Genomic DNA, 24,549 nt, shown 5'->3' on the forward strand with positions numbered 1-24,549 from the left:
TCGCTGCAACCTCAAACTTCTGGGCTCAAGTGATCCTCCCACCTCAGCCTTATAAGTAGCTGCTGCTACAACAGGCATGCGCCACCATGCCTGGCTATTTTTAATTTTTAGTAGCAATGAAGTCTCACTATGTTGCCTAGGCTGGTCTCGAACACCTGGGCTCAAGGGATCCACCTGCACTGACCTCCCAAAGTGTTGGAATTAAAAGGTGTGAGCCACCGTGCAGGCCTATCCACACTTTTAAAGGTGCTAATAAATAACCTGATCACCATTACAGAAAATAAATCCTATGTATCTGGAATCACTGAGAAGTACAAAATTTCACATAAGCAATTTTCCTACTAAATGAAATTTATCCCTTTTAAGGTGAAGTTCTTTCTTTATATCAAAACATATTCTCCAAAATATGTAAGATATATTACTCTTAGAATTAATGAAATTTAATCAGGAATATTCGACTATAAACATGATATAAACATCCTTCATACTGTGCTAGGAATTCAAAGATTTTTTTTTTTTTTTTGAGACAGGGTCTCACTCTGTTGCCCAGGCTGGTGTACAGTGGTACAATCTTAGCTCACTGCAACCTCCGCCTCTCAGGCTCAAGTGATCCTCCCGACCTCAGCCTCCCAAGTAGCTGGGGCTACAGGCATGCGGGACCATGCCTGGCTACTTTTGTACTTTTTGTAGAGATGGGGTTTTGCCATGTTGCCCAAGCTGGTCTCAATCTCTAGAGCTCAAGCGATCAGCCCACCTTGGCCTCCCAAAGTGCTGGAATTACAGGTGTGAGCCACTGTGCCTGGCCCAAGGGCAAATCTTTAAACTTTAGTTTATAATCTTGTAGAGGAAGAGACACATCTGTAACCAAAATATGAGGCCAAAGAACATGGGCTTGGGGTGTGCTGAAAGGAAGGTAAGATAACACAAGCAAGGCTAGTGGGGGCCAACAACCCAGGGTGACTTACTGAAGAGAAGTGGGAGACGCTGAAGAGTCCTGGGCAGGAGAATGGTATACTACTTGTGCCTTTTTAAAAGATGACTCTAGCGCAACAGTGAGGCCAGAGGCAGAAAATGGACGTAGGTGGCAGCTGTAGAGGCAGACAGAAAACTGCACTGCCAGGGCAGGGGCAGTAGGAACTAAAACAGGTGGATCTGAAAGGCATTACAGAGGTAGAGACAATGCTCTTAGCATATAGGGGTGTGGGAAAGGTGGGGAGCTAAAGAAAACACTAAGATTCTTGCTTTCATGGAAAGACTTTAGAATGGGAAAATAAGAGAAGGTACTGATTTAAAGGAGCTGTGAGGGACTAACTCAGGATGGGATGGAATGATGGGGAATGCTTTACATAGGAAGTGACATTTAAGCTAAATACTTAAAATATGAGGATAAGTAGAGCTTCACCAAAAAGTAAAAAAGGAATATTCTAGGCAGAGAAAACAGCATGTGCAAAGACAGAGCATATTACAGTTGAGCAATGGCATGCAGTTTTAGGGAGATGCATCAGATGATAAGAAGGGTAATAAGTAAGGCCAGGTGCAGTGGCTCACGCCTGTAATCCCAGCACTTTGGGAGGCCAAGGCAGGTGGATCATGAGGTCAGGAGATTGAGACCAACCTGGCCAACATGGTGAAACCCTGTCTCTACTAAAAATACAAAAACCAGCTGGGTGTGGTTGCGCGCCCGTAATCGCAGCTACTCAGGAGGCTGAGGCAGGAGAATCATTTGAACCTAGGAGGTGGAGACTGCAGTGAGCCGAGATCATGCCACTGCACTCCAGCCTGGTGACACAGCAAGACTCTGTCCCCCCCCAAAAAAAAAAAGAACGGTAAGTAATACTAAATTGTGAGGCACTTGCCTCATGCTAAGAAATTGTAGGTGATGAGAAGACAATCAAGGTTTCTAAAGGAAGAACGTAAAGAGGAACAGCATGATCAGGGCTATGTTTCAGAAGGGAAACTGTATGAAGTACAGACTGGAATGGTAAGACACAAGAGGAAAGCAATAGAGCATAATGGCTAAGATTATGAGGTCTGAACCTAAAGACAACCTAATACAAATTCTGGGTTTATAGCTTAATAGCTCTGCAACCTTGGGCAAGTTATTTACTCTCTCTGTGCCCTCATTTTCCCCAGCTGTAAAATGGGAATAATAATAGTACTTTATCAGGCACATGCCACCACGCCTGGCTATTTTTCTTTTATTTTTGTAGAGACAGGATCTTGCTATGCTGTCCAAGCTGATCTCGAACTCCTGAACTAAAGTGAAGCTACCACCTTGGCCTCCCAGAGCACTGGGATAACAGGTATCAGCCACTGTGCCCAGCCCATAGTTTCTAATTACACCTTTTTGTATTTTATTAATTTATCTTTCTCTCACTGCCTTAAGTTCCATGAAATCACAAACTGTGTGCTCACCACTGAATTCTTAGAAATCAGTACAATAGCTGGCACAGCATGAGTGTCTTGATAAGTACTTCTCGAATAAATGAAAGATTCCAAACCATATATTTTAAATTAACTCTATTTAAAATGTAACCTTTATATAGAACCCCAGGACACACAGAAGAAGACAGTTTGAAGTAAGGGATATTTGGAGACTTGTTCCCTCTGCTTCTCCCTGGTTCTTGAGTCAGTTCTATAGTTCCGTAAAGCTTTACAGAATGCAGTGCAAAAACCATTGTTTGTTACAAACAAGTAATGTATGTCTGAAGTAAGGCAATGACCATAAAGATGCAACAGTAGCTTTGAAAACTATTTATGATAGGCCCTGACAACCAATTACAGTAGGCCCTCTGTATCCATGGGTTCCGCATCTGTGGATTTAACCAACCTGAGATCAAAAACATTTTGGAGAAAAAAAAAGCATCTGTACTGAAGATGTACAAACTTTTTTTTCTTGTCATTATTTTAAACAATACAATGTAACAACTATTTACATATTATTTACATTGCATTATATAAGTAACCCAAAGATGATTTAAACTATACGAAGGATGTGTGTAGGTTACATGCAAATATTATACCATTTTTATGTAAGAGACCTGAGCATCCAAGGATTTTGGCATCTGTGGGAAGTCCTGGAACCAATACTCCACAGATACTGAGGGACAACTGTATAAATGAAGAATGAGAAAAGGAAAATTCTTGAAGCACCTCTAAATTTCATAGCTTGAGTGAAAAATAAATGAACATGTGTGCCAAAAAGCAAGATAAGAATGTAAGAGTGGCTGGGCACAGTGGCTCACGTTTGAAATCCCAGCACTTTGGGAGGTCGAGGCAGGTGGATCACTTGAGGCCAGGAGTTCGAGATCAGCCTGGCCAACATGGTGAAACCCCATCTCCACTAAAAATACAAAAAAATTAGCCGGGCATGGTGGCAGGCACCTGCAATCCCAGCTACTTGAGAGGCTGAGGCAGGAGAATCGCTCAAATCCAGGAGACAAAGGTTGCAGTTAACCGAGATCACACGATTGCAATCCAGCCTGGGAAACAAGAGCAAAACTCCATCTCAACAAAAAAAAAAAAAAGAAAAAAAGTAAGAGTAACAATAACAATCTCCATTCATCTGAGCATAGTATCACCCCATCAAGCAAATACTATTAATACCCTCGACTTATAGAATAAATCTTTCACAATGTTAAGCAACCTGTCATGATCTTTATTAAAAAAGATCATTGGCCGGGCGCGGTGGCTCAAGCCTGTAATCCCAGCACTTTGGGAGGCCGAGACGGGCGGATCACGAGGTCAGGAGATCGAGACCATCCTGGCTAACACAATGAAACCCCGTCTCCACTAAAAATACAAAAAAAAAATTAGCCGGGCCTGGTGGCGGCGCCTGTAGTCCCAGCTACTTGGGAGGCTGAGGCAGGAGAATGGCGGGAACCCGGGAGGTGGAGCTTGCAGTGAGCCGAGATCGCGCCACTGCACTCCAGCCTGGGCGACAGAGCGAGACTCCGCCTCAAAAAAAAAAAAAAAAAAAAAAAAAAAAGATCATGAGGCTAATAAGTAGCAGAATTAAGATTCAAACCCAAGTCTGTCCCACTCCAAGTCCAAAATCTAAACAGTCTTGCTATATTGGCAAGCAGTTTGAGGGTTAGGTCTTAGATGTGAGATATCTAACGGATGAACAGTTAGAAATAACCAGTAACTAATGAAAAATATGATTTGGGGTTAGAGATATGGATTTGGGTTCCATTTGGAACAGTGAATAAATTCAGAAGAGTGTCTATCAGAGGATCATACTTGCTTATAAGGCCTGTAAATGGGTGATGTACTCATTTGCCATTGAAGTTTGTTGATTTACCAAGGTCTCTGCCTTGAACAGATCTAGTGGGCCTCAGCATTAAGAGAGGAAGTAAAAAAAACTTCAGGAGAAATTCCAGATCTCTGGGGATTTCTGTTAGGACCTTTATATTATTTTTGTTTTGGGAGAATTTAACAGAAAGCCAGTGACACCAACGTCAACAAAAAAAATGAGACAGCAAAGGTGATAAAAAGAATACATTTGGGGATCATCATTTTCTCTCCTGCTTGAGATTCCACCGCTCTCAACAAAAATGACTATTATTTGTGTATGGCTCTTTACAACTAACAAAGTGTTTCCCGTTTCCAAGATATTTCCTGTTTACCAATAATGTCACATGAACCTCACAACAGCTCTTTAAGGTGAGGGCATTATTATTTTCACTTTACCAAAGAGGAATGAAGTCCAGAAAAGTTGTTTACCTTGCCTAAGGTCATACAGCTAAAAAGCAACCAGGCCACGATGTAACCATGGTCTTCTGGCTCCTAATCTGGGGCTCTTTCCAGAAGACTCACCTGAGATAACATGAGCCACTCACTTATGAACCAAGAGTCATCATCCCTATGTATACTTTCACTGCATTTAAAAATAAAACAGTAGAGGGATAGTGACTGGGAAGGGGCGAATGATATGCTGGTAATGTTCTGTTTCTTGATGTAGGTGCTAGTAACACAGGTGTGTTCACCTTGTGGAAAGTCCTTGAGCTGTAAACTTTATGTACTTTTCTGTATATATGCCATACTGTAATTATTACATAACAGGCAAGCCAGGTACAAAGGCTTGCACTTGTAATCCCAACGACTCAGGAGGCTGAGATGAGAGGATCACTTGAGCCAGGAGTTCAAGACCAGCGTGGGTGACAAAGCGAGACCCCATCCCTCAAAAAAAAAAAAAAAAGAAAAGGAAAGGAAAAAAAAGAAAAAAATTGGTTGGGCACGGTGGCTTACACCTGTAATCTTAGCACTTTGAGAGGCCGAGGCAGACAGATCACCTGAGGCCAGGAGTTCAAGACCAGCCTGGTCAACACGGTAAAACCTCATCACTACTAAAAATACACACACACACACACACAATTAGCCAGGTGTGGCGGTACACGCCTATAATCCCAGCAACTCAGGTGGCTGAGGCACAAGAATCGCTTGAACCTGGAAGGTGGAGGCTGCAGTGAGCCGAGATCATACCACTTCACTCCAGCCTGGGTGACACAGCGAGACTCTGTCTCAAGAAAAACAACAACAAATAAAAAAAAAATTAGCCAGGTATGGTGGCATGCCTGAAGTCTCAGCTACTCAGGAGGCTAACGCAGGAGGATCACTTGAGCTCAGGAGTTTGAGGCTTCAGTGAGCTACGATTGTGCCACTGTACCCCAGCCTGGGTGACACAACAAGATCCCATCTCTTTTTTTTTTTTTTCTTTTGAGATGGAGTTTTACTCTTGTTGCCCAGGCTGGAGTGCAGTGGCGCGATCTTGGCTCATTGCAACCTCCGCCTTCCAGTTTCAAGTGATTCTCCTGCCTCAGCCTGCCGAGTAGCTGGGATTCCAGGTGTCCACCACCACACCCAGCTAATTTTGCATTTTTAGTAGAGACAGGGTTTCACCATGTTGGCCAGGCTGGTCTTGAACTCCTGACCTTGTGATCCACCTGCCTCGGCCTCCCAAAGTGCTGGGATTACTGGCATGAGCCATCGCGCCTAGGCAATATCCCATGTCTTTAAAAAAAAAAAAAAAAAAAAAAGGGCAAGCAAAACAAAATCAAAACTGAGGAACACTAAGTTGGATGTGTCACATTTGTTACTCGATTTCTCAAATAGTAGCTACATATAGGACATCTACCAGTTATAAAAAGATGCACAAAATTCCTGCACACTCAAACAATATATCCACCCAATTGTCCCAATCCAGAATATCTTAGTGATGTGAATGAATCTGACAGGATTGGAAGTAACAGAAGCCCAGGAAAGGACAAAGATTTTTGTTACGAAAACAAAAATGGCATTGAAAATGGAACTATCCTACATCATCAATGCTGAGATATCTCAATTTCAGAAATAACAAAAATGTGGGAAAAAAAATGGCCAGTGACAATTGAAAGATACTACCAATTGTAAAATACATCCCAATTTCAGTGTTAAAATATTAAAAAAGCAAAAAAACAAAAAAAGCATTTTAAAACAAAGGAAATATAATATTCTAATCTCAAAAGGTAGCTCAATTGTGGGATAACAGATTTGTGAAGCACATCTCCTTGTACAAGCTCTTTGTTTTAGAGATAAGGACACTAAAGCCTTCAAGTTACTAAATAACCTTACTAAATTAAAGCTCACACATCAGAAAGTTGGTAACTACAACTAGAAAGCTGGTTCCCTGAATGCTCGTTCTCTTGCCACTACCCAGATGCCTCCTTTAAATCCAAAAGAAGATTTACATATTAATTCCACATTAAAACTCTATTTTGACTTTTATATTTCTTTACTTCATTAACTCACTAAAAAATAATAAAAGTTAACCTTTAAAAATCATTTAATTGATTTTTGGGCGCGGTGGCTCATATCTATAATCCCACCACTTTGGGAGGCTGAGGCAGGTGGATCCCTTGAGGTCACGAGTTCCACACCAGCCTGGCCAACGTGGTGAAACCCCATCTCTACTAAAAATACAAAAATCAGTCGGGCACGGTGGCAGGTGCCTGTATTCCCAGCTACTTGGGAGGCTGAGGCATGAGAATTGCTTGAACCCGGGAGGTGGAGGTTGCAGTGAGCCAAGATCGCAACACTGCACTCCAGCCTGGGGAACAGAGCGAGACTCAGTTTCAAAAAAAAAAAAAAAAAAAATTGAGCTGGGCGTGGTGGCTCATGCCTGTAATCCCCGCACTTCGGGAGGCTGAGGCAGGTGGATCGCCTGAGGTCAGCAGTTCGAGACCAGCCTGGCCAACACAGTGAAATCCCGTCTCTATTAAAAATACTAAAAAATAAAAAGAAGCTAGGCGTGGTGGCAGGTGCCTGTAATCCTAGCTACTAGGGAGGCTAAGGCAGAAGAATCGCTTGAACCTGGGAGGCGGAGGTTGCAGTGAGCCAAGATTGTGCCACTGCATTCCAGCCTGGGCAACAAGAACAAAACTCTGTCTCAAAAAAAATAATTAATTAATTAATTAAGATGAAACGATGTTTAGAAAACTTCGTTTCTTGCTTACACAAGTTTGCTCTCCTTGTTCTTCAAAACCAGTGAAGCAATACAAAGTTAGATAAAAGATAAAATTAGTAATCTCCCAGCCCCTTTCCATTCCTCTCCAAGGCCTCCTACAAGATGAGAAATGGTTACATATTTTTGTGCCCCCAAAAAACATAAATACAAATATATTGGAAAGGGTTTTGTTGCTCTGTTTTTAGAAAACTAGGTTTAAACTTCACACATTGCTCTGCAACTTATCTCATCTAACAATTTATCAACATCTCCCCCCAAGCGTCAATAACTAAAATCCTAACTCATACTTTTAAAAAGCTACATAGAAGTCCATATAAGGAATAATGTGTTCACATATTTTTCTATTGAGGGAATGGCTATTTTCAATGTTACCATTTCAAACAATGCTGTAATGAGTATCCTTGATATATTTCAAGTGAAAGAAAAAAACTATTTCTACACACATACTTTCCTTGTTGTCCCAATGTTTTGATTACTCCTGGTCTTATCATCATCCCTACCTCCCTTGCTCAGAGAATCATCCTCAGGGTTCAGTGTGATGACAGAGAACGAAGTAATTTGGAGAATGTTAAGATAAGACACGTGATAGTGACTGTTGGTAAATTGAAAATGGCCTGTCTTGGCTGCCTCTCCCAGTCACTTGCACATGCTATCCCCCTCCTCTCCTTACATGTGCTCCCTGTTCTGGTCCCAGCAGCTGCTTCCAACTCAATTGATGTGAAAAGAGTTGCCTACTTTGTCATACTCCTAACCCTGGCAAGTGCAGACAGGCCCAGGAGCTCTCCAAACAATTGGGAAGGAGAAAAAATACATTATCACTGTGAAATAATATAATACAGAGGTATCTAGAGTAAAATGTAAAACTCTCTCTTCATTAAGCCTCAATCCACATTTGCCAGTGGCACTCCCCAGCTCACAAGTGACCACTGTTAGAAGTCTGTTGTACAATCTTTCGGATTTTTCCTAAGCATGTACACCTACAGGTATATAGTCACATACAGGTATGTATGTTTGGTCCACATACCTGTAATCATACCATATGTTCTGCAACTTGCCCTTTTCACGTAAAAATTTCTTTGCTATATTTCCATACCAGCACATAATAGATTCCTCACATTTTTAAATAATTTTTTTTGAGACACAGTCTCACTCTGTCACCCAGGCTGGAGTGCAGTGGTGCCATCATGGCTCACTGCAACCTCGACCACCTGGGCTCAGGTGATCCTCCCACCTCAGCCTCCCGGTAGCTGGGATTACAGGTGTGCACCACCATACCCAGCTAATTTTTTTGTAGAGATGGGGTTTCACCATGTTGCCCAAACTGCTCTCAAACTCCTAGGCTCAAACAATCCACCCACCTTGCCCTCCCAAAGTGCTGGGATTACAGGTGTGAGCCATCGTGGCTGGCAATTCCTTACACTTTTAAAAGCTTAAAAAAATCCTATGGTAAGAATGTGCCACAACTTTTTTTTCCCATTTTGCTACATCTGGACATTTAAGTTGTTCACAGTGTTTTGCCATGTCAAAGAATGCTGCATTGATAACACTGGCAGCACATCTCTAATTTTACATACAAGCTAATATTTCTCTAGACTATATACCAATAATTAGAATTGATGGGTTGAGAAGCTTGTGTATTTTAAATGTTAACAGACATTCCCAAATTACCATCTAAAACTGTGTACTAGTTTATAGTATCACCAACAGAGGATAAAAATTCCCATCTACACCCTTCTACCAACATATTTTATCAATATATAAGATAGAACATATTATTGTTTTAATTTATATCTTATTTCCAGAAAAGTTAAACATCTCCTCACATGTGCAACTGTTCATTCTTATTTCTTATGAAAGGTATTACCATTTTGATTTTAAACATGAGGGTTCAGAGATGCTAGAGTGACACAACCAGTAAGTAGCAGACATCAAAGCTTTTTTTTTTTTTTTTTTTAACAATTTCCCATCAAAACTAGGCCTCTTTTTGTCAAGTGTACTTCCCCCTACCAGCAGCCAGCAAACTATAGCCTGTAAATTAGTAGCCCATATTTTGTAAATCAGGTTTTACTAAAACATAGCCACGCCCATTCATTTAAGTATTGTCTACGGCTGCTTTTGTTCTCCAATGGCAGAGGTGAGTAGTTACAACCATATGGTCTGCAAAGCCTAAAATATTTACTACTGGGGTCTAAACAGAAACAATAACTTGGCCGGGCACAGCGACTCACACCCGTAATCCCAGTACCTTGGGAGGCTGAAGTGGGTGGACTGCTTGAGCCAAGGAGTTCGAGACCAGCCTGGGCAACATGGCAAGATTCCATCTCTACAAAAATTACAAAAACAGCCAGCTGGGGTGGCACACACCTATAGTCCCAGATACTCGGGAGGCTGAGGTGGGAGGACTGCTTGAGCCTGGGAGGCCAAGGCTGTGGTGAACCATCATTGCACCACCACATTCCAGCCTGGGAGACAGAGTGAGACTTCATGTCAAAAAAACAAAACACACACACACAAAAAACAAGAAAACTAAAGAAAAGTTCAAGTCTGGGCACAGTGGCGAAGGCCTGCAATCCCAGTACTTTGGGAGGCCGAGCGAGTCCCCATCTCTACAAAAAATAAAAAAAAATAGGCCAGGCACGGTAGCCCACACCTGTAATCCCAGCATTTTGGGAGGCCGAGGTGGGCGGATCACAGGTTAGGAGAATCGAGACCATCCTGGCCAACATGGTGAAACCCCATCTCTACTAAAATTACAAAAATTAGCTGGCTGTGGTGGCATGTACCTGTAAACCCAGCTACTCAGGAGGCTGAGGCAGGAGAATCACTGGAACCAGGGAGTTGGAGGCTGCAGTGAGCCAAGATCGTGCCACTGCACTCCAGCCTGGCAACACAGCAAGACTCTGTCTAAAAAAATTAAAAAATTAAAAATTAGCCAGGCACAGGGGTGTGTGCCTGTAGTTCCAGCTACTTGGGAGGCTGAGGCAGGAGAACCAAGCAGTTCCAGGTTGCAGTGAGCTATGATCGCACCACTGCACTCCAGAATCTGGGTGAGAGAGCAAGACCCTGTCCCAAAACAAAAAAAGAAAAGCTTCTCAGTGGGGATTAGTGATGGTCTAATTGGCCACAGCCAGAGCATGGCTATGTTACAGTGTGTGGTTCATTTTCTAATAAATTTATATGCAGTACAGGTCTGGTATATAATCCCAAAGGAAAGAGCCCAAAACACTCAAATGAAGTCAAAAGACTTATCTTTACTTCGGGGTTGCAACACCAAAAGATTTCCTATGCACTACTCTTCATCTTCCTTGTTTCTTTTCTTTCTTTTTTTTTTTTGGAGACTGAGCCTCATTCTGTTGCCCACGCTGGAGTGCAGTGGTACAATCATAGCTTACCACAGCCTCAACCTCCCAGGCTCAAGCGATCCTCCTTCCTCAGACTCCTGAGTAGCCGGGACCACAAGTGGGAGCCACCACACCTGGCAAATTTTTGTATTTTTTTGTAGAGACAGGGCCTTGCCATGTTGCCTAGGCTCATCTCGAACTCCTGGGCTCAAGCAATCCTTCTGCCTCTGCCTCCCAAAGTGCTGGGATTATAGGCATGAGCCACTGTGCCTGGCCCCTTATTTAATTTTGTCTAATGGGAAACAAACAAATCTGGTTCCTACTGTCCTTCAGTGATTTTGACAATGTAGTTCCTACCCACACACCACAATAATACAAAACCAAAGCAAGCTCCACTATGTCTACTGCTAAACACCCCCAACAAACACACATACACACCACACCACCCCACACCCCACCCCCACCCCACACCACACCACACAACCCAACACAGGTGTCTCCTTCCCTTTTGCTAGCAGATTCGCTAGGAAGCAGCTGAACATTTCCAGCATGTCAAGGGCCCCTGACCATTGTGGAGAAGGAAGGCCAATTCGCCCCTCTAGATTGTACCCTTCTGAAGATCCTGGCCATGAAAGAAGTCATTTCTACAGAGAATTTTAAGCCATTCAATTCCTGTACGGCAGGCAGGGAAGGTGTCATCCTCCCCATTTCATCAGTGGAGGAACTCAGTGTAACTTGTTTCATTTCCTCTTACTTCAAAAGGTCACTTTAAGTAATAGGGTCATTTAGGTAATATCAGTGATCTTTTCAATTTCTCCTCGCATTCTCTCCCAAATTTTGGTTTTACAAAATAATGGTTAAAAAAAAAAAAAGCTATCATACTCTCCAGGAAATTTAACTTAATATAGAATTTTGAATGAGAAATTAATAATCAAAGAACAGTGCATTTTAGGTGGGGTGCGGTGGCTCATGCCTGTAATCCTAGCACTTTGGAAGGCCAAGGCGGGTGGATCACCTGAGGTCAGGAGTTCGAGACCAGCCTGGCCAACATGGTGAAACCCTGTCTCTACTTAAAATACAGAAAATTAGCTGGGTGTGGTGGTACGCACCTGTAATTCCAGCTACTTACGAGGCTGAGGCAGGAGAATCGCTTGAACCCGGGAGGCGGAGGTTGCAGTGAGCTGAGATCGCGCCATTGCACTCCAGACTGAGGGACAAGGGCGAGATTTCGTCTCAAAAAACAAACAAAGAACAGTGCATTTTCTTACACAAATAAACAGGTATTAAGTGGTTCTCTGGATAGGAACTTGGCAATACATATCAACCTTAATGCCTGTAATCCTAGCACTTTGGGAGGCTGAGGCAGGTGGATCACCTGAGGTAAGGAGTTCGAGACCAGCCTGACCAACACGGAGAACACCATCTTAAAAAAATACAAAATTAGCCAGGCATGGCAGCACATGCATGTAATTCCAACCACTCGGGAGGCTGAGGCAGGAGAATTGCTTGAACCTGGAAGGTGGAGGTTGCAGTGAGCTGAGATCGTGCCATTGCACTCCAGCCTGGGCAACAGGAGCGAAACTCCATCTCAAAAAAAAACAAAAAACGAAAAACAAAACCTTGATATTTGGGCCAGGTGTGGTGGTGGCACATGCCCAAAATCCCAGCACTTTGGGAGACTGAGGTGGAAGGACTGCTTGAACCCAGGAGTTCAAGACCAGCCTAGGCAACATAGTGAGACCTCATCTCTACAAAAAAAATAAAAAATTAGCCAGGTATGGTGGTGCACACCTGTGGTCCCAGTTACTCGGGAGGCTGATGTGAGAGGATCACTTGAACCCCAGAAGGTTGAGACTGCAGCGAGCTGTGATCACACCACTGCACTCCAGCCTGGGTGACAGAGTGAGACCCTGTCTCAAAACAAACAAACAAACAAAGAAACAAAAATGTTCATATTTGGCGGGGTATGGTGGCTCATACCTGTACCAGGAGGATCTCTTGAGGCCAGGAGCTCGAGACCAGCAATCTTCTCGCCTCAGCCTCCCAAAGTGCTGGTGCTAGGATGACAGGCATGAGCCACTGCACCCAGCCTAAACTAGTAAATTTTGTTACGTACATTTTACCAAAACTAAAAAAAAAAAAAAAAAAAGCTGGCTGGGTACAGTGGTTGAAGCCTATCACCCCAGCACTTTGGAAGGCCAAGTTAGGATTGCTTGAGCCCAGGAGTTCAAGACCAGCCTGGGCAACACAGTGAAACCATGTCTCTACAAAAAATTTAAAAATTGGTCAGGTGTGGTGCTGCACACCTGTAGTCCCAGCTACTCAGGAGGCTAAGGTGGGAGGATCACTTGAGTCTGAGCTTGGGAGGCTGAAACTGTAATAAGCTGTGATCATACTACTGCACTCTAGCCTGGGTAACAGAGTGAGATCTTGTGGTAAAAAAAAAAAAGAAGCTCATGTTCTTTCATCAAACAATTCCAATCACAGAAATAAAAGTTTAGGAAACAATCTGAAATACAAAGATATATGGACATTAACAGATTTATCATTCTGAAAAACTGAAGAAAAACTAAATATCTAACAATAACTTAAATTATGACATGAATATACATATGATGAAATCTTTTTTTTTTTTTTTTTTTTTTTGGAGACGGAGTCTCGCTCTGTCGCCCAGGCTGGAGTGCAGTGGCCGGATCTCAGCTCACTGCAAGCTCCGCCTCCCAGGTTTACGCCATTCTCCTGCCTCAGCCTCCCGAGTAGCTGGGACTACAGGCGCCCGCCACCTCGCCCAGCTAGTTTTTTTGTATTTTTTAGTAGAGACGGGGTTTCACTGTGTTAGCCAAGATGGTCTCGATCTCCTGACCTCGTGATCCGCCCGTCTCGGCCTCCCAAACTGCTGGGATTACAGGCTTGAGCCACCGCGCCCGGCCTATATGATGAAATCTTAAGCAGTCACTTAAAATGTTTTAAATAAGTTTGGCTGGGTACAGTGGCTCACGCCTATAATCCCAGCACTTTGGAAGGCTGAGGTGGGAGGATTGCTTAAGCCCAGGAGTTCAAGACCAGTCTGGGCAACATAGTGGACTCCACTTCTACAAAAAATAAAAACAAAAAAAATTAGCTGGGCATGATGGCATGCGCCTGTAGTCCCAGCTACTTGGGAAGCTAAAGCAGGAAGATCACTTGAGCCCAGGAGCTCAAGGCTACAGTGAGCTAGGACTGCAACGGTACCACTGCACTCCAGCCTGAGTGACAAAGCAAGGCCCCATCTCTGGAAAAAAAAAAAAAAAAAAAAAAGTTTTAAATAATTTTAATGACATAGGGAAATACTCAAGAAATGTTGAATTTTAAAAGCAGGATATAGGCTGGGTGCAGTGGCACATGCCTGTAATCCCAGCCCTTTGGGAGGCCAAGGCAGGTGAATTGCTTGGGCTCAGGAGTTCAAGACCAGCCTGGGGAACATGGTGAAACCCTATCTCTACAAAAAATACAAAAATTAGCCAGGCACAGTGGCATGCACCTGTAGTCCCAGCTATTTGGGAGGCTGAGGTAGGAGGATCACTTGAGCCCAGGAGGTTGAGGCTGCAGCGAGCTGTGATCGTACCACTGCACTCAAGCCTGGGTGAGAGAGTGAGACCCTGTCTCAAAAAAAAAAAAAAAAAAAAAAAAGAAGGCAGGATAAAACTATTATGGTATGGCCCCATTTTTAAAACTATATATATAAATATTTATAGACAGATAGATATATCATATACATATCTATCCCTCTCCCCACATACTTGTGAGTTTGTATATGTGTATGTATACTTGTAAGGAAGTATACCAAATAGTGTTCATTTCTTTGAGTTGTAGAATTATGGGTGCCTTTTACTTTCTCCCTTAACACATTATTTTTCATGTTTTCTAAATAGCACCATCATATACAATTAGGAAAAAATTAGTTTCATATTGTTTAATCTAGTATTTGTAGATATGTATCATAAAAAAAACCAAAAACATAGACAAAAACTTATGCATAATAATGTTCATGTAAAGATACACAAAAAACTATTAATATATAATGGTTACTTCTGCAGGGCAGAACTAGGGCAAAGACTTTTTGGGGACTTGTTATATCTATTACAAAAATGATTTGAAAAAAATTCCATTATTATTTTAAAAAACCTGAAAGAGCTTCCTCTTTCCCTAAGCGGCCTGAGGTAATCTGTGAAAATGGTTCGCTATTCACTTGACCCGGAGAACCCCACGAAATCATGCAAATCAAGAGGTTCCAATCTTCGTGTTCACTTTAAGAACACTCGTGAAACTGCCCAGGCCATCAAGGGTATGCATATTCGAAAAGCCACGAAGTATCTGAAAGATGTCACTTTACAGAAACAGTGCGTACCATTCCGACGTTACAATGGTGGAGTTGGCAGGTGTGCCCAGGCCAAGCAGTGGGGCTGGACACAGGGTCGGTGGCCCAAGAAGAGTGCTGAATTTTTGCTGCACATGCTTAAAAATGCAGAGAGTAATGCTGAACTTAAGGGTTTAGATGTAGATTCTCTGGTCATCGAGCACATCCAAGTGAACAAAGCACCTAAGATGCGCCGACGAACCTACAGAGCTCATGGTCGCATTAACCCATACATGAGCTCTCCCTGCCACATTGAGATGATCCTTACTGAAAAGGAACAGATTGTTCCTAAACCAGAAGAGGAAGTTGCCCAGAAGAAAAAGATATCCCAGAAGAAACTGAAGAAACAAAAACTTATGGCACGGGAGTAAATTCAGCGTTAAAATAAATGTAATTAAAAAGACAAAAAAAAAAAAAAAACCTGAAAGCATATAAAAATCCTATATGATAGACTATTATGCAGCCATTACAAATATTTATGAAGCGTATATATAAATTTATATAATGAAAAAATGGTAAATGGGGAAAAAAGCAGAATATAAAATTTTAGGTAATATATGATCTGGAAATTGCAAAACCAGAAATATGCAAGCACAAAATACTAAAAGAAAATATGCTAAAATAAGAACAGTAGTTTTCTCCAGATAGTGGGATTATGGGTGGTTTCAGTTTTCTTCCTTATACTTCTCTGTGTTTTTCACATGTCCTAGAATAAGTATATACTATTTTCCAATCAGGCTCAAAAAATGTTTTTGGTTTCTGCCCTATAATGAAAAGCCCGCTCCTTGTGAGAAATTTTATCCACAAAGAATTATCAGTAGTAAGCAATCCACTAGCAATAAGACTGTTCATAATGTATATGCCTAAGAAAATCATCTTTGGTGGGTAGTGAGCTCAGTTTAAAGGGACACAGCTCTGACCACTTCCTGCCTTCTTGCTTTTGGAGTTGTTTTAGTAAATATAACTGAGGAATCAAGATCCCAAACAGGAGACGCCTGACAAACTTTATACTGTATTATAAGAACCAGGACCACCACTTTCTCTCAACCTAACCTCTAAGACTTTACACTGAAGAACAGACAAGACTTAAATAACATAGATTGGGTCATGTTAGTCTGTAAATCAAAAACACTTAATAGCTAATTCCATGAAGAATAAAATCCAAATCTCTTAGCATGACACTTAAGGTTCTCTAAGATCCAACCCTCAAAATTTCCTCCCCAGCCTCATCTTCCCCTCATTCCCTAAAATATCCTCTATCTCAGGCACATTTTCCCCATGTGGAAACGCCAGGCATTTTCCAAGCTCTGTGCCTTTGCCCATGGTGTGACCTCCATCAAATGCCCTGTCTCCTAAACCTACTGAACTCCTGTTATTCCTTTACAACCTAGCTAAAATGCCTTCTCCCTTCAGAAACTCTCCTTATCGCTCCCACAATCAGGAACAATTGTTCTTTCCTCTACATGCTCCCATATTGCTTGTTCCTCTGCAAACTTAATTACAATCCTCCCTGGGTGGATGCTAGCTGTAATACTTGTTTCATTTTACTAAACTCCTGGAGGGCAGAAACCATTTTAAAATCATTTCTAAGGCCAGGCGTGGTGGCTCAAGCCTGTAATCCCAGCACTTTGGGAGGCTGAGACGGGCGGATCACCAGGTCAGGAGATCGAGACCATCCTGGCTAACACGGTGAAACCCCGTCTCTACTAAAAAATACCAAAAAAAAAAAAAAAAAAAAAAACTAGCCAGGCGAGGTGGCGGGCGCCTGTAGTCCCAGCTACTCGGTAGGCTGAGGCAGGAGAATGGCGTGAACCCGGGAGGCGGAGCTTGCAGTGAGCCGAGATCGCGCCACTGCACTCCAGCCTGGGCGACAGAACGAGACTCCGTCTCAAAAAAAAATAAAATAAAATAAAATCATTTCTACTCTTGCACACTGCTTGCACACAGTAGGTACTAAATATGCTGCCTGAGTAAATGACAGCCAATTGGCCCTAATCTGAATTCTTTCAGTGGTACAGCCATGGATGGCAAATTGTCAAAGAAGCTAGTCCCTCTAATTGCAAGTTATATATGTAGCATGAGTGACCAGCAGAAAATGTCAAGGGCTTGCCACTTTATGAGGACTGGCAAGATGACTACGTTTACACAATCCTAATTAAAACTAAAGGGCACTGAGGGAAAAGAAGAGAAATAGGAAGATTAAGAGGTATGGATTCTACAGGTCACCTCCTCTCCTTAGTGAGCTTGCTAGGCACTAGGCTGGAAGATCTGGGCTACAAAGTAGCCTATTTTATCTTTGGGGTCACCTGTAGGATCTAAGTATTGAAAAGCAACTGATTAGGCCACTTTGTCCTCCAGCAATTGGCTCTGCTCTTGGGCATTAACTTCTAATTCTGGTACACAAGGCTCTTTCTCTAAATGAATCCCACTGTACCAATCATGAGGAGAATCCCTTTAAAGAAAGGCTTGAAATTAGTAACAGCAGGAAACAAAGTCTCACAATTGTCTGAATCACAATATTTACACTGTCCATTTTGATGAAATTCACCCCCACCTCCTTCAAACAATAAGTCCTACCAAGGAATGACTTCTCTCAGGACTAACATGTCCTGTGATTGTTTTTCAGGAGCAATCTTCCAGTGCCTGCTTCTCATTAAATAGCTACTTAATGTTTGATCATCCAGCTGTGACTCTAAGTAGAGAGTAAAGTAACTATAATTTAGGAAGTAAAAAGGAAATTCCACTCCTACCCCAAGTCCAGTAGTCAAACAGCTTAGAATAGACATTTCCCTACCTCAGACCTCCTTAGGCTTATCCAATTTTCAGATCTAGAACTTTTAGCATCTCTTAACTTTTCCAATATAAAAATGAGGAAAACAATGTTTAAAGAAAGAAAGAGAACTGCAAATGATTATACAGTAACTTAGTGACAGAATCTTTTGAACAGGCTGTCTAATACCTCATTTTACTGATCAGTTTTCAAGACCACCATTTCCAGGAACAGATTACAGGGCACTATAATATAATCAGCTTAATTTGCATATATTCAAGGTAACAGCCCCTATGCTTGACCCCTTCACCATCTTCCTGCCTACCTTTTTTCAAACCCACAACGGCTAACAACAAAAAACAAATCAAGGTAGTGATTTAATACATCATTTCTCCCTAAAACAGACTGGAGCTACCAAACCATCTGCTTCAGCCTCACCACCTGGGACTCATCTTGATTGATTTGGGTGTGCTGGTGGGCAGTGGCTGCCATAGCCTGAAGAACTCTTCCAACTCTTTCTGTGGGTCTTCTGGAGATGGGACTGCAACGGCTCCTCAGCTGCAGTTTCCTATAGAGCAACATGTTTCAACTCTTTTCAGCCCTCAACACACTTGTGATTTGGGAAAAGTACCAGGAGAAAGACCAGTTTTTGGCAGGGCGCGGTGGCTCACGCCTGTAATCCTAGCACTTTGGGAGGCCAAGGCGGGTGGATCACTTGAGGTCAGGAGTTTAAGACCAGCCTGGCCAACATGGTGAAACCCTGTCTCTACTAAAAATACAAAAAATTAGCTGGGCATGGTGGCACATGCCTGTAATCACAGCTACTAGGGAGGCTGAGGCAGGAGAACCGCTTGAACCCGAGAGGTAGAGGTTGCAGTGAGCCGAGATCCTGCCATTGCACTCCAGCCTGGGTGACAGAGACCCTGTCTACAAAAAAAAAAAAGAAAGGCCAGTTTTCTCCACTATCTAGTCACCCCAATGTATAAGCAAGCATAGGCACAGTCACTATAAAGGAAAGTGACTTGTTTTCCAGCAGACATTTCTAATCTTATTAAATCAAATGAAAACTGCAATCAAAATACTCTCCTTAGGAAGTTATTTACTTATTCTAACAAAACACTTCTTTGGGAGCTGCTTTTAAAGTCTACTCCATGTGAGACAAACAGAAAAATTTGGTGTTACTGTTTTATAGTCACACCTCATTCTTCACCAAAAAAGGTATGGCCTTGCATGACTTTTTGGCTCACGGCATCTTCTGGCTGTTTCTAAAAACTGAATCCACCAAGCTAAGAGTAAAGATTTGCTACCTCTGAGCATACTCAAAGATTGGCTCAGAGGTAATCTGAGGCAATGACACCATCACCAAAGGAAATCTTTTTTTTTTTTTTTGAGACGGAGTCTCGCGCTGTCACCCAGGCTGGAGTGCAGTGGCCGGATCTCAGCTCACTGCAAGCTCCGCCTCCCGGGTTCACGCCATTCTCCTGCCTCCGCCTCCCGAGTAGCTGGGACTACAGGCGTCCGCCACCTCGGCCGGCTAGTTTTTTGTATTTTTAGTAGAGACGGGGTTTCACCGTGTTAACCAGGATGGTCTCGATCTCCTGACCTCGTGATCCGCCCGTCTCGGCCTCCCAAAGTGCTGGGATTACAGGCTTGAGCCACCGCGCCCGGCCTTCACCAAAGGAAATCTAAAGGCTGAGAACACAATTACTTTGAAGGGGTCAAACTTATAAACATTGTAATTGCCCCATAATTACAATCAAGGGGGCAAGACATGTACAATATCTGTCACATTTGTTCAGTTATTACATTACTTTATAATTACACATTATATAATGATAAATTTCGGCCCTGGAAGAAATCTTCAAGATCATATAATCCAAACTGTCCCTTTATACATATGAGAAAAGTTCAGTCCATTGACGTTATGCAATTTGTCCCTGGTCACACATCTGGTTAGCAACAGTCAGGACGAGAAACCCAGACACCCGAACTCCCAGCATAATGCACCCATACATACATATGCATACAGCTCCTCCTCCCCTGCTTCTCACTTCCTTCATTCCCCTGATCAAAAGGGACATAAATAACTTGGGACACTAAAGCACACCAAGAATGGTTCTGAAACCCAGTAGTGGAGAAATAATGGCTTAAAGAACAGGACTTCTCTGTAGTGGCCTCAATGGCCAATGTTTAGTGTCTGGCTCACAAGAGTTCTGGGCAATCTACCTCAGAGCAAGGTCCAGAGAAAACCTCTGGACACCACCCTACCACAGTTAGAAAAATATCTTTATTAAACCTCTCTGCTCTCCTCCTACAGTCACCTATTTGCCTCAAATAATTCAAAGACAGTCATTTTGAAGAACCTGAGTCAGGGAAAAAGTAAATAGTAGAGCTCCTGCTCAGGACAAATCTGACCTATGAAAAAGTAGAGGGCAGGAACCATTTTGACTTACCTCCTGGTAGAAGCCTCCACACACTAGAACAGGGTGATCCCCGGCAGTCTGGCTTTGTTTCCACCTAGGGAAGGGGCAAAGGGACAGGAATGATTATTCATTCCCCTAACCCACCCACTCTTGGTCAGCTCAGCCTCACGGTATCCTGGGCAACCCCAGTATTCTGTGGATCGGACAGCAAGCCGAAGGGAAGCCATGCAGGCCAGGTCAATGGGGTGAGTCAGTGGCAGAGCAGGAAGAGTCACTGGGGCAGAAATTCTGGCCTTCCGTGGCAAGACTGCCAAGCCACACCCACACTTGGTCAGCACTGTGAAGGCCCTGCCCTCTTAGGATTTCAGTCTCTAAGTCAGAAAGCTGCTTCCTCAGGAGGCCCCACACCACTCTCATTTTCAAGTGTCTCTCCTCCTGCTAAAAAATCTTCCACAGTTTTCTTCTCCCTAAAGCATCTTATCTAAATTCTTTGGCTTAACTTTCCAAATCCTCCATTATATGGCCTCAAGTCATTTATTCAACCTTATTTCCCACTATTCTACAGAATACACTCTGAATTGATCAAGCCAATCTTCCCACTTCTCTCTGCGTGAGCCAAGCCTTTTCTCATTTCCCTGCCTTCAATTATCCAGGAGTGGTAAATTCAAACGTCGTCAGGGGTCAGGCAACTAACAGAAACAAATGATCCAGGCAAGGTGCAGTGGCTGACAGCGGTAATCCCAGCACTTTGGGAGGCTAAGGTGGGCGGCTCACTTGAGCTCAGGAGTTCGGGACCAGCCTGGGCGACATAGAAAAACTCCGTCTCTACAAAAACACAAAAATTTAGCCGGGTGTGGTGGATTGTGCCTGGGTTCTACCTACTTGGGAGGTTGCAGTGAGCTGAGACTGCACCACTGGATTCCAGCCTGGGCAAAGGAGCGAAACCCTGTATCCAAACAAAACAAAACAAAACAAAACAAAACAAAATGATCCAGCGGGGCACACGGCAGATCTAGGAAACGTTGCACTCCCGTAAAGGCATTCAAATATTTTAATTCAAATATTTATGTGGTATCTCATTGTGAGCATCACAGTAACCTTTTTTTTGAGATGGAGTCTCGCTCTGTTGCCCAGGCTGCAGTGCAGTGGCCAGATCTCAGCTCACTGCAAGCTCCGTCTCCCAGGTTTACGCCATTCTCCGGCCTCAGCCTCCCGAGTAGCTGGGACTACAGGCGCCCACCACCTCGCCCAGCTAGTTTTTTTGTATTTTTTAGTAGAGACGGGGTTTCACCGTGTTAGCCAGGATGGTCTCGATCTCCTGACCTCGTGATCCGCCCGTCTCAGCCTCCCAAAGTGCTGGGATTACAGGCTTGAGCCACCGCGCCTGGCCACAGTAACCTTTTAAATAGTTATTAATACTTTATCTTGCAAATGAGGAAACTTCTCCAAGGTTAGGTAACTAGCAAAATGCTGGGCACAGTCTCTAGACCTGTCTGATGCCAAAGCAAGAGCTCTATACTATTAGGCTTCTAGCAGTACAAACACCATGGAAGATACAGAACCCTCAAAGTCACTTTTCATGATACACAACCTTAATAGTAGGATGGAAAGCCCAAATCACAGCTTATCTAACCATATCCCAACTGCCTCCAATTCTGTCCATCTTCCAAACCCCATCTTTCTGCCAAAGTATTTCATTCTTAGTTATTCCAAGTCCTACTGAATTCCTTCTTCTGTAAATTCCTACAGGGTTTATAGATTAGATAGCACAAATAAGTGCTAACTTATATACTGTCTTACAAAATCAGATACTGCTTCTATGTATTTTAGTGTCAGCCTCATCAATCAAACTATTGTATTAAACTATATAGTTCTTCTACCAAAAACGCCTAACCTGAATCTTAATCCAGAAGAAACAATCAAACAAATGCTACGAAAGATAAAAAGGCATTCAGATTAAAAAAGAACTGTTCAAAGTTAAAGCAGACTAAAGACATCACAGTCATTACAACTAAGTGCATAAATACACGCGTGATCCTTCAGTGAATCTTGAATTTTAAAAAACTCAATAAAAAACATCATTGGGAAAATACAAGAAATCTGAACAAGTACTATACATTGGATGCACTGAATCAATGTTAAGTTTCCTGAGTGTTAACAGTACTGTAGTTATACAGGAAGATACCTTTTTCTTATGAAATACTTTTTTTTCTTATGAAATACTTTTTTTCTTATGAAATGTTGAAATAAGGATTAAATAATATGATATTTACATCTAACAGTCAAAAAGATTCAGAAAAGGATAAATAGAGAGCAAATTTGGCAAAATGTTAATAGGGAAGCTAAATGAAAAGTATATAAGTATTTGTTATATTATTTTGCAAAATATCTATAGGTTTGAAAATTTTCAAACTAAAAAAATTTAGTAAGGAGGGAAATCCTGTATTATATACTTTTTTATATACTCAGATCTGTGACAGATATAATAGGCACTCATTACATTAGGTATCTGCTCACTACCTAAGAAAACTGGGCATTTGGAGGTCAGCAATCAGACAGAGTCCACTTTGCTGCAGCTCATGAGGTGTATAGCAGGAAATTCTTAGGGAATAAGAGGTTTCTCCAAAACTCACATTGTCTCACCACAGGAAATCTAGAAAAGCAGGCAATTACCTCACTTCTCATTGAGGCCATCACAGAAGTACAGGCACTGAACAAATGCCCACTTACAGGGCTGAATGCAGTTGCTGCCCACACGTTGGTACCCAGTGGTAAGGTGGATACAATGTGACCTCAGAGGACCAAGTGTTGAGGTCACATTGCATTCACCTTGCCACCGGGTACCAAAAATTTGACAACATGCAAAACAAGTGTCTCTGGCCAGTCACAGGAAGGCACTCAAGTATCAAATAAACATGCCTGAAATACATGCAGTCTTTCCTTCTCACCAGATAAACCAGTTCTCAGCTGCAATAAAGCAGAAGAAATCTGCAAGGCTGAATCACTGGCATTTCCTGTGCAGACTTCAAAGAAACTGGCCCTTCAATAGGACAGAAAGAGCAGGCGACACAGCTGCCAAAAGAGGCCTCAACCCAGGATCATGCTATGCAATAATGCCTTCTCTCCCTTCTACAGCCATCAGATACATCATTTTTACTTTTGCCAAATGGCCCCTTATTAGGGCAACTGATTATCTAATGGTCAACCCTTTACCTTGGTTCTCTCCTCCCCTCAATGAGACCCAAGATACTGGCCTTCCAGACAGCTTCTCCCCCAATTTTCCAGAGGAATAGTCAAAACCATTCCCCTAAAACCTCTATTAACTGGAGTAAAATGTATAGTGCTGTGACATGGAATTTGCTTCTCAAACCTATCAGGTTTAGCCTTTTTACCAAAGACTTAGAATGAAAACCTAGAAGGCCTGCTTGTCAAGCTTTGGAATTAAACTGTGAATCATAGACAATACAATGTTTTTAGATTTAACCAGGCAAGAAGATCTCAATAGGTCTGATGTTACCAAAAAATAAGAAATAATGTAACAGAATTAAGTATAAAGTCCTGTATTTAGAATAAGAAAACCAAATCAACAATCATAGAATAGTAGAGACTGGTACAGAAGTTCAAACTGCTATAAAAAGGCTGCCTTTGGCCAGACGCAGTGGCTCACACCTGTAACCCCAGCACTTTGGGAGGCTGAGGCAGGTGGATCACTTGAGGTCAGGAGTTCAAGACCAGACTGGCCAACATGGTGAAACCCTGTCTCTACTAAAAATACAAAAATTGGGCCAGACACAGTGGCTCACGCCTGTAATCCCAGCACTTTGGGAGGCCAAGGCGGGTGGATCACCTGAGGTTGGGAGTTCGAGACCAGCCTGACCAACATGAAGAACCACCATCTCTACTAAAAATACAAAAAAAAAAAAAAAAAAAAAAAAAATAGCTGGGCTTGGTGGCACATGCCTGTAATCACAGCTACTCAGGAGGATGAGGCAGAAGAATCACTTGAACCTGGGAGACAGAGGTTGCGGTGAGCCGAGATTGCGCCATTGCACTCCAGCCTGGGCACCAGGAGTGAAACTCCGTCTCAAAACACAAAAAAAAACCCAAAAATTAGG

The 24,549-nt window shown here is 42.6% G+C and overlaps 3 protein-coding genes across 6 annotated transcripts in view; 2 read left to right on the plus strand and 1 right to left on the minus strand.

Annotated features, from left to right (window-relative positions):
• NUMA1 (nuclear mitotic apparatus protein 1) overlaps positions 1-24,549 on the minus strand; it is an 82,102-nt gene that overhangs the window by 50,334 nt on the left and 7,219 nt on the right. For 3 of the 4 annotated variants that reach the window (XM_050756043.1, XM_050756042.1, XM_050756039.1), the window contains exon 2: positions 20,465-20,528. The gene's annotated coding sequence lies outside the window, so the exon portion shown is untranslated. Of the gene's footprint in view, positions 1-20,464; positions 20,727-24,549 lie in introns of those variants that run through there. The other variant, XM_050756038.1, reaches the window with a different exon arrangement.
• Positions 1-24,549, plus strand: part of LOC126935216 (folate receptor alpha) — a 181,199-nt gene that overhangs the window by 10,900 nt on the left and 145,750 nt on the right. The gene's annotated exons all lie outside the window — the stretch shown is intronic.
• On the plus strand, positions 15,022-15,641 carry LOC126935241 (60S ribosomal protein L17). The gene has a single exon (XM_050756485.1). The coding sequence runs from the start codon at positions 15,058-15,060 to the stop codon at positions 15,610-15,612; it is 555 nt and encodes a 184-aa protein (XP_050612442.1). The 5' UTR covers positions 15,022-15,057; the 3' UTR covers positions 15,613-15,641.

This window comes from Macaca thibetana, chromosome 14 (genome assembly GCF_024542745.1).
Source record: "Macaca thibetana thibetana isolate TM-01 chromosome 14, ASM2454274v1, whole genome shotgun sequence".
In the NCBI taxonomy this organism is placed as follows: Eukaryota; Metazoa; Chordata; class Mammalia; order Primates; family Cercopithecidae; genus Macaca; species Macaca thibetana.

Coding starts and splice junctions, on each gene's coding strand:
- LOC126935241 (XM_050756485.1), top strand. CDS start 15,058: ATGGTTCGCTATTCACTTGACCCGGAGAACCCCACGAAATCATGCAAA.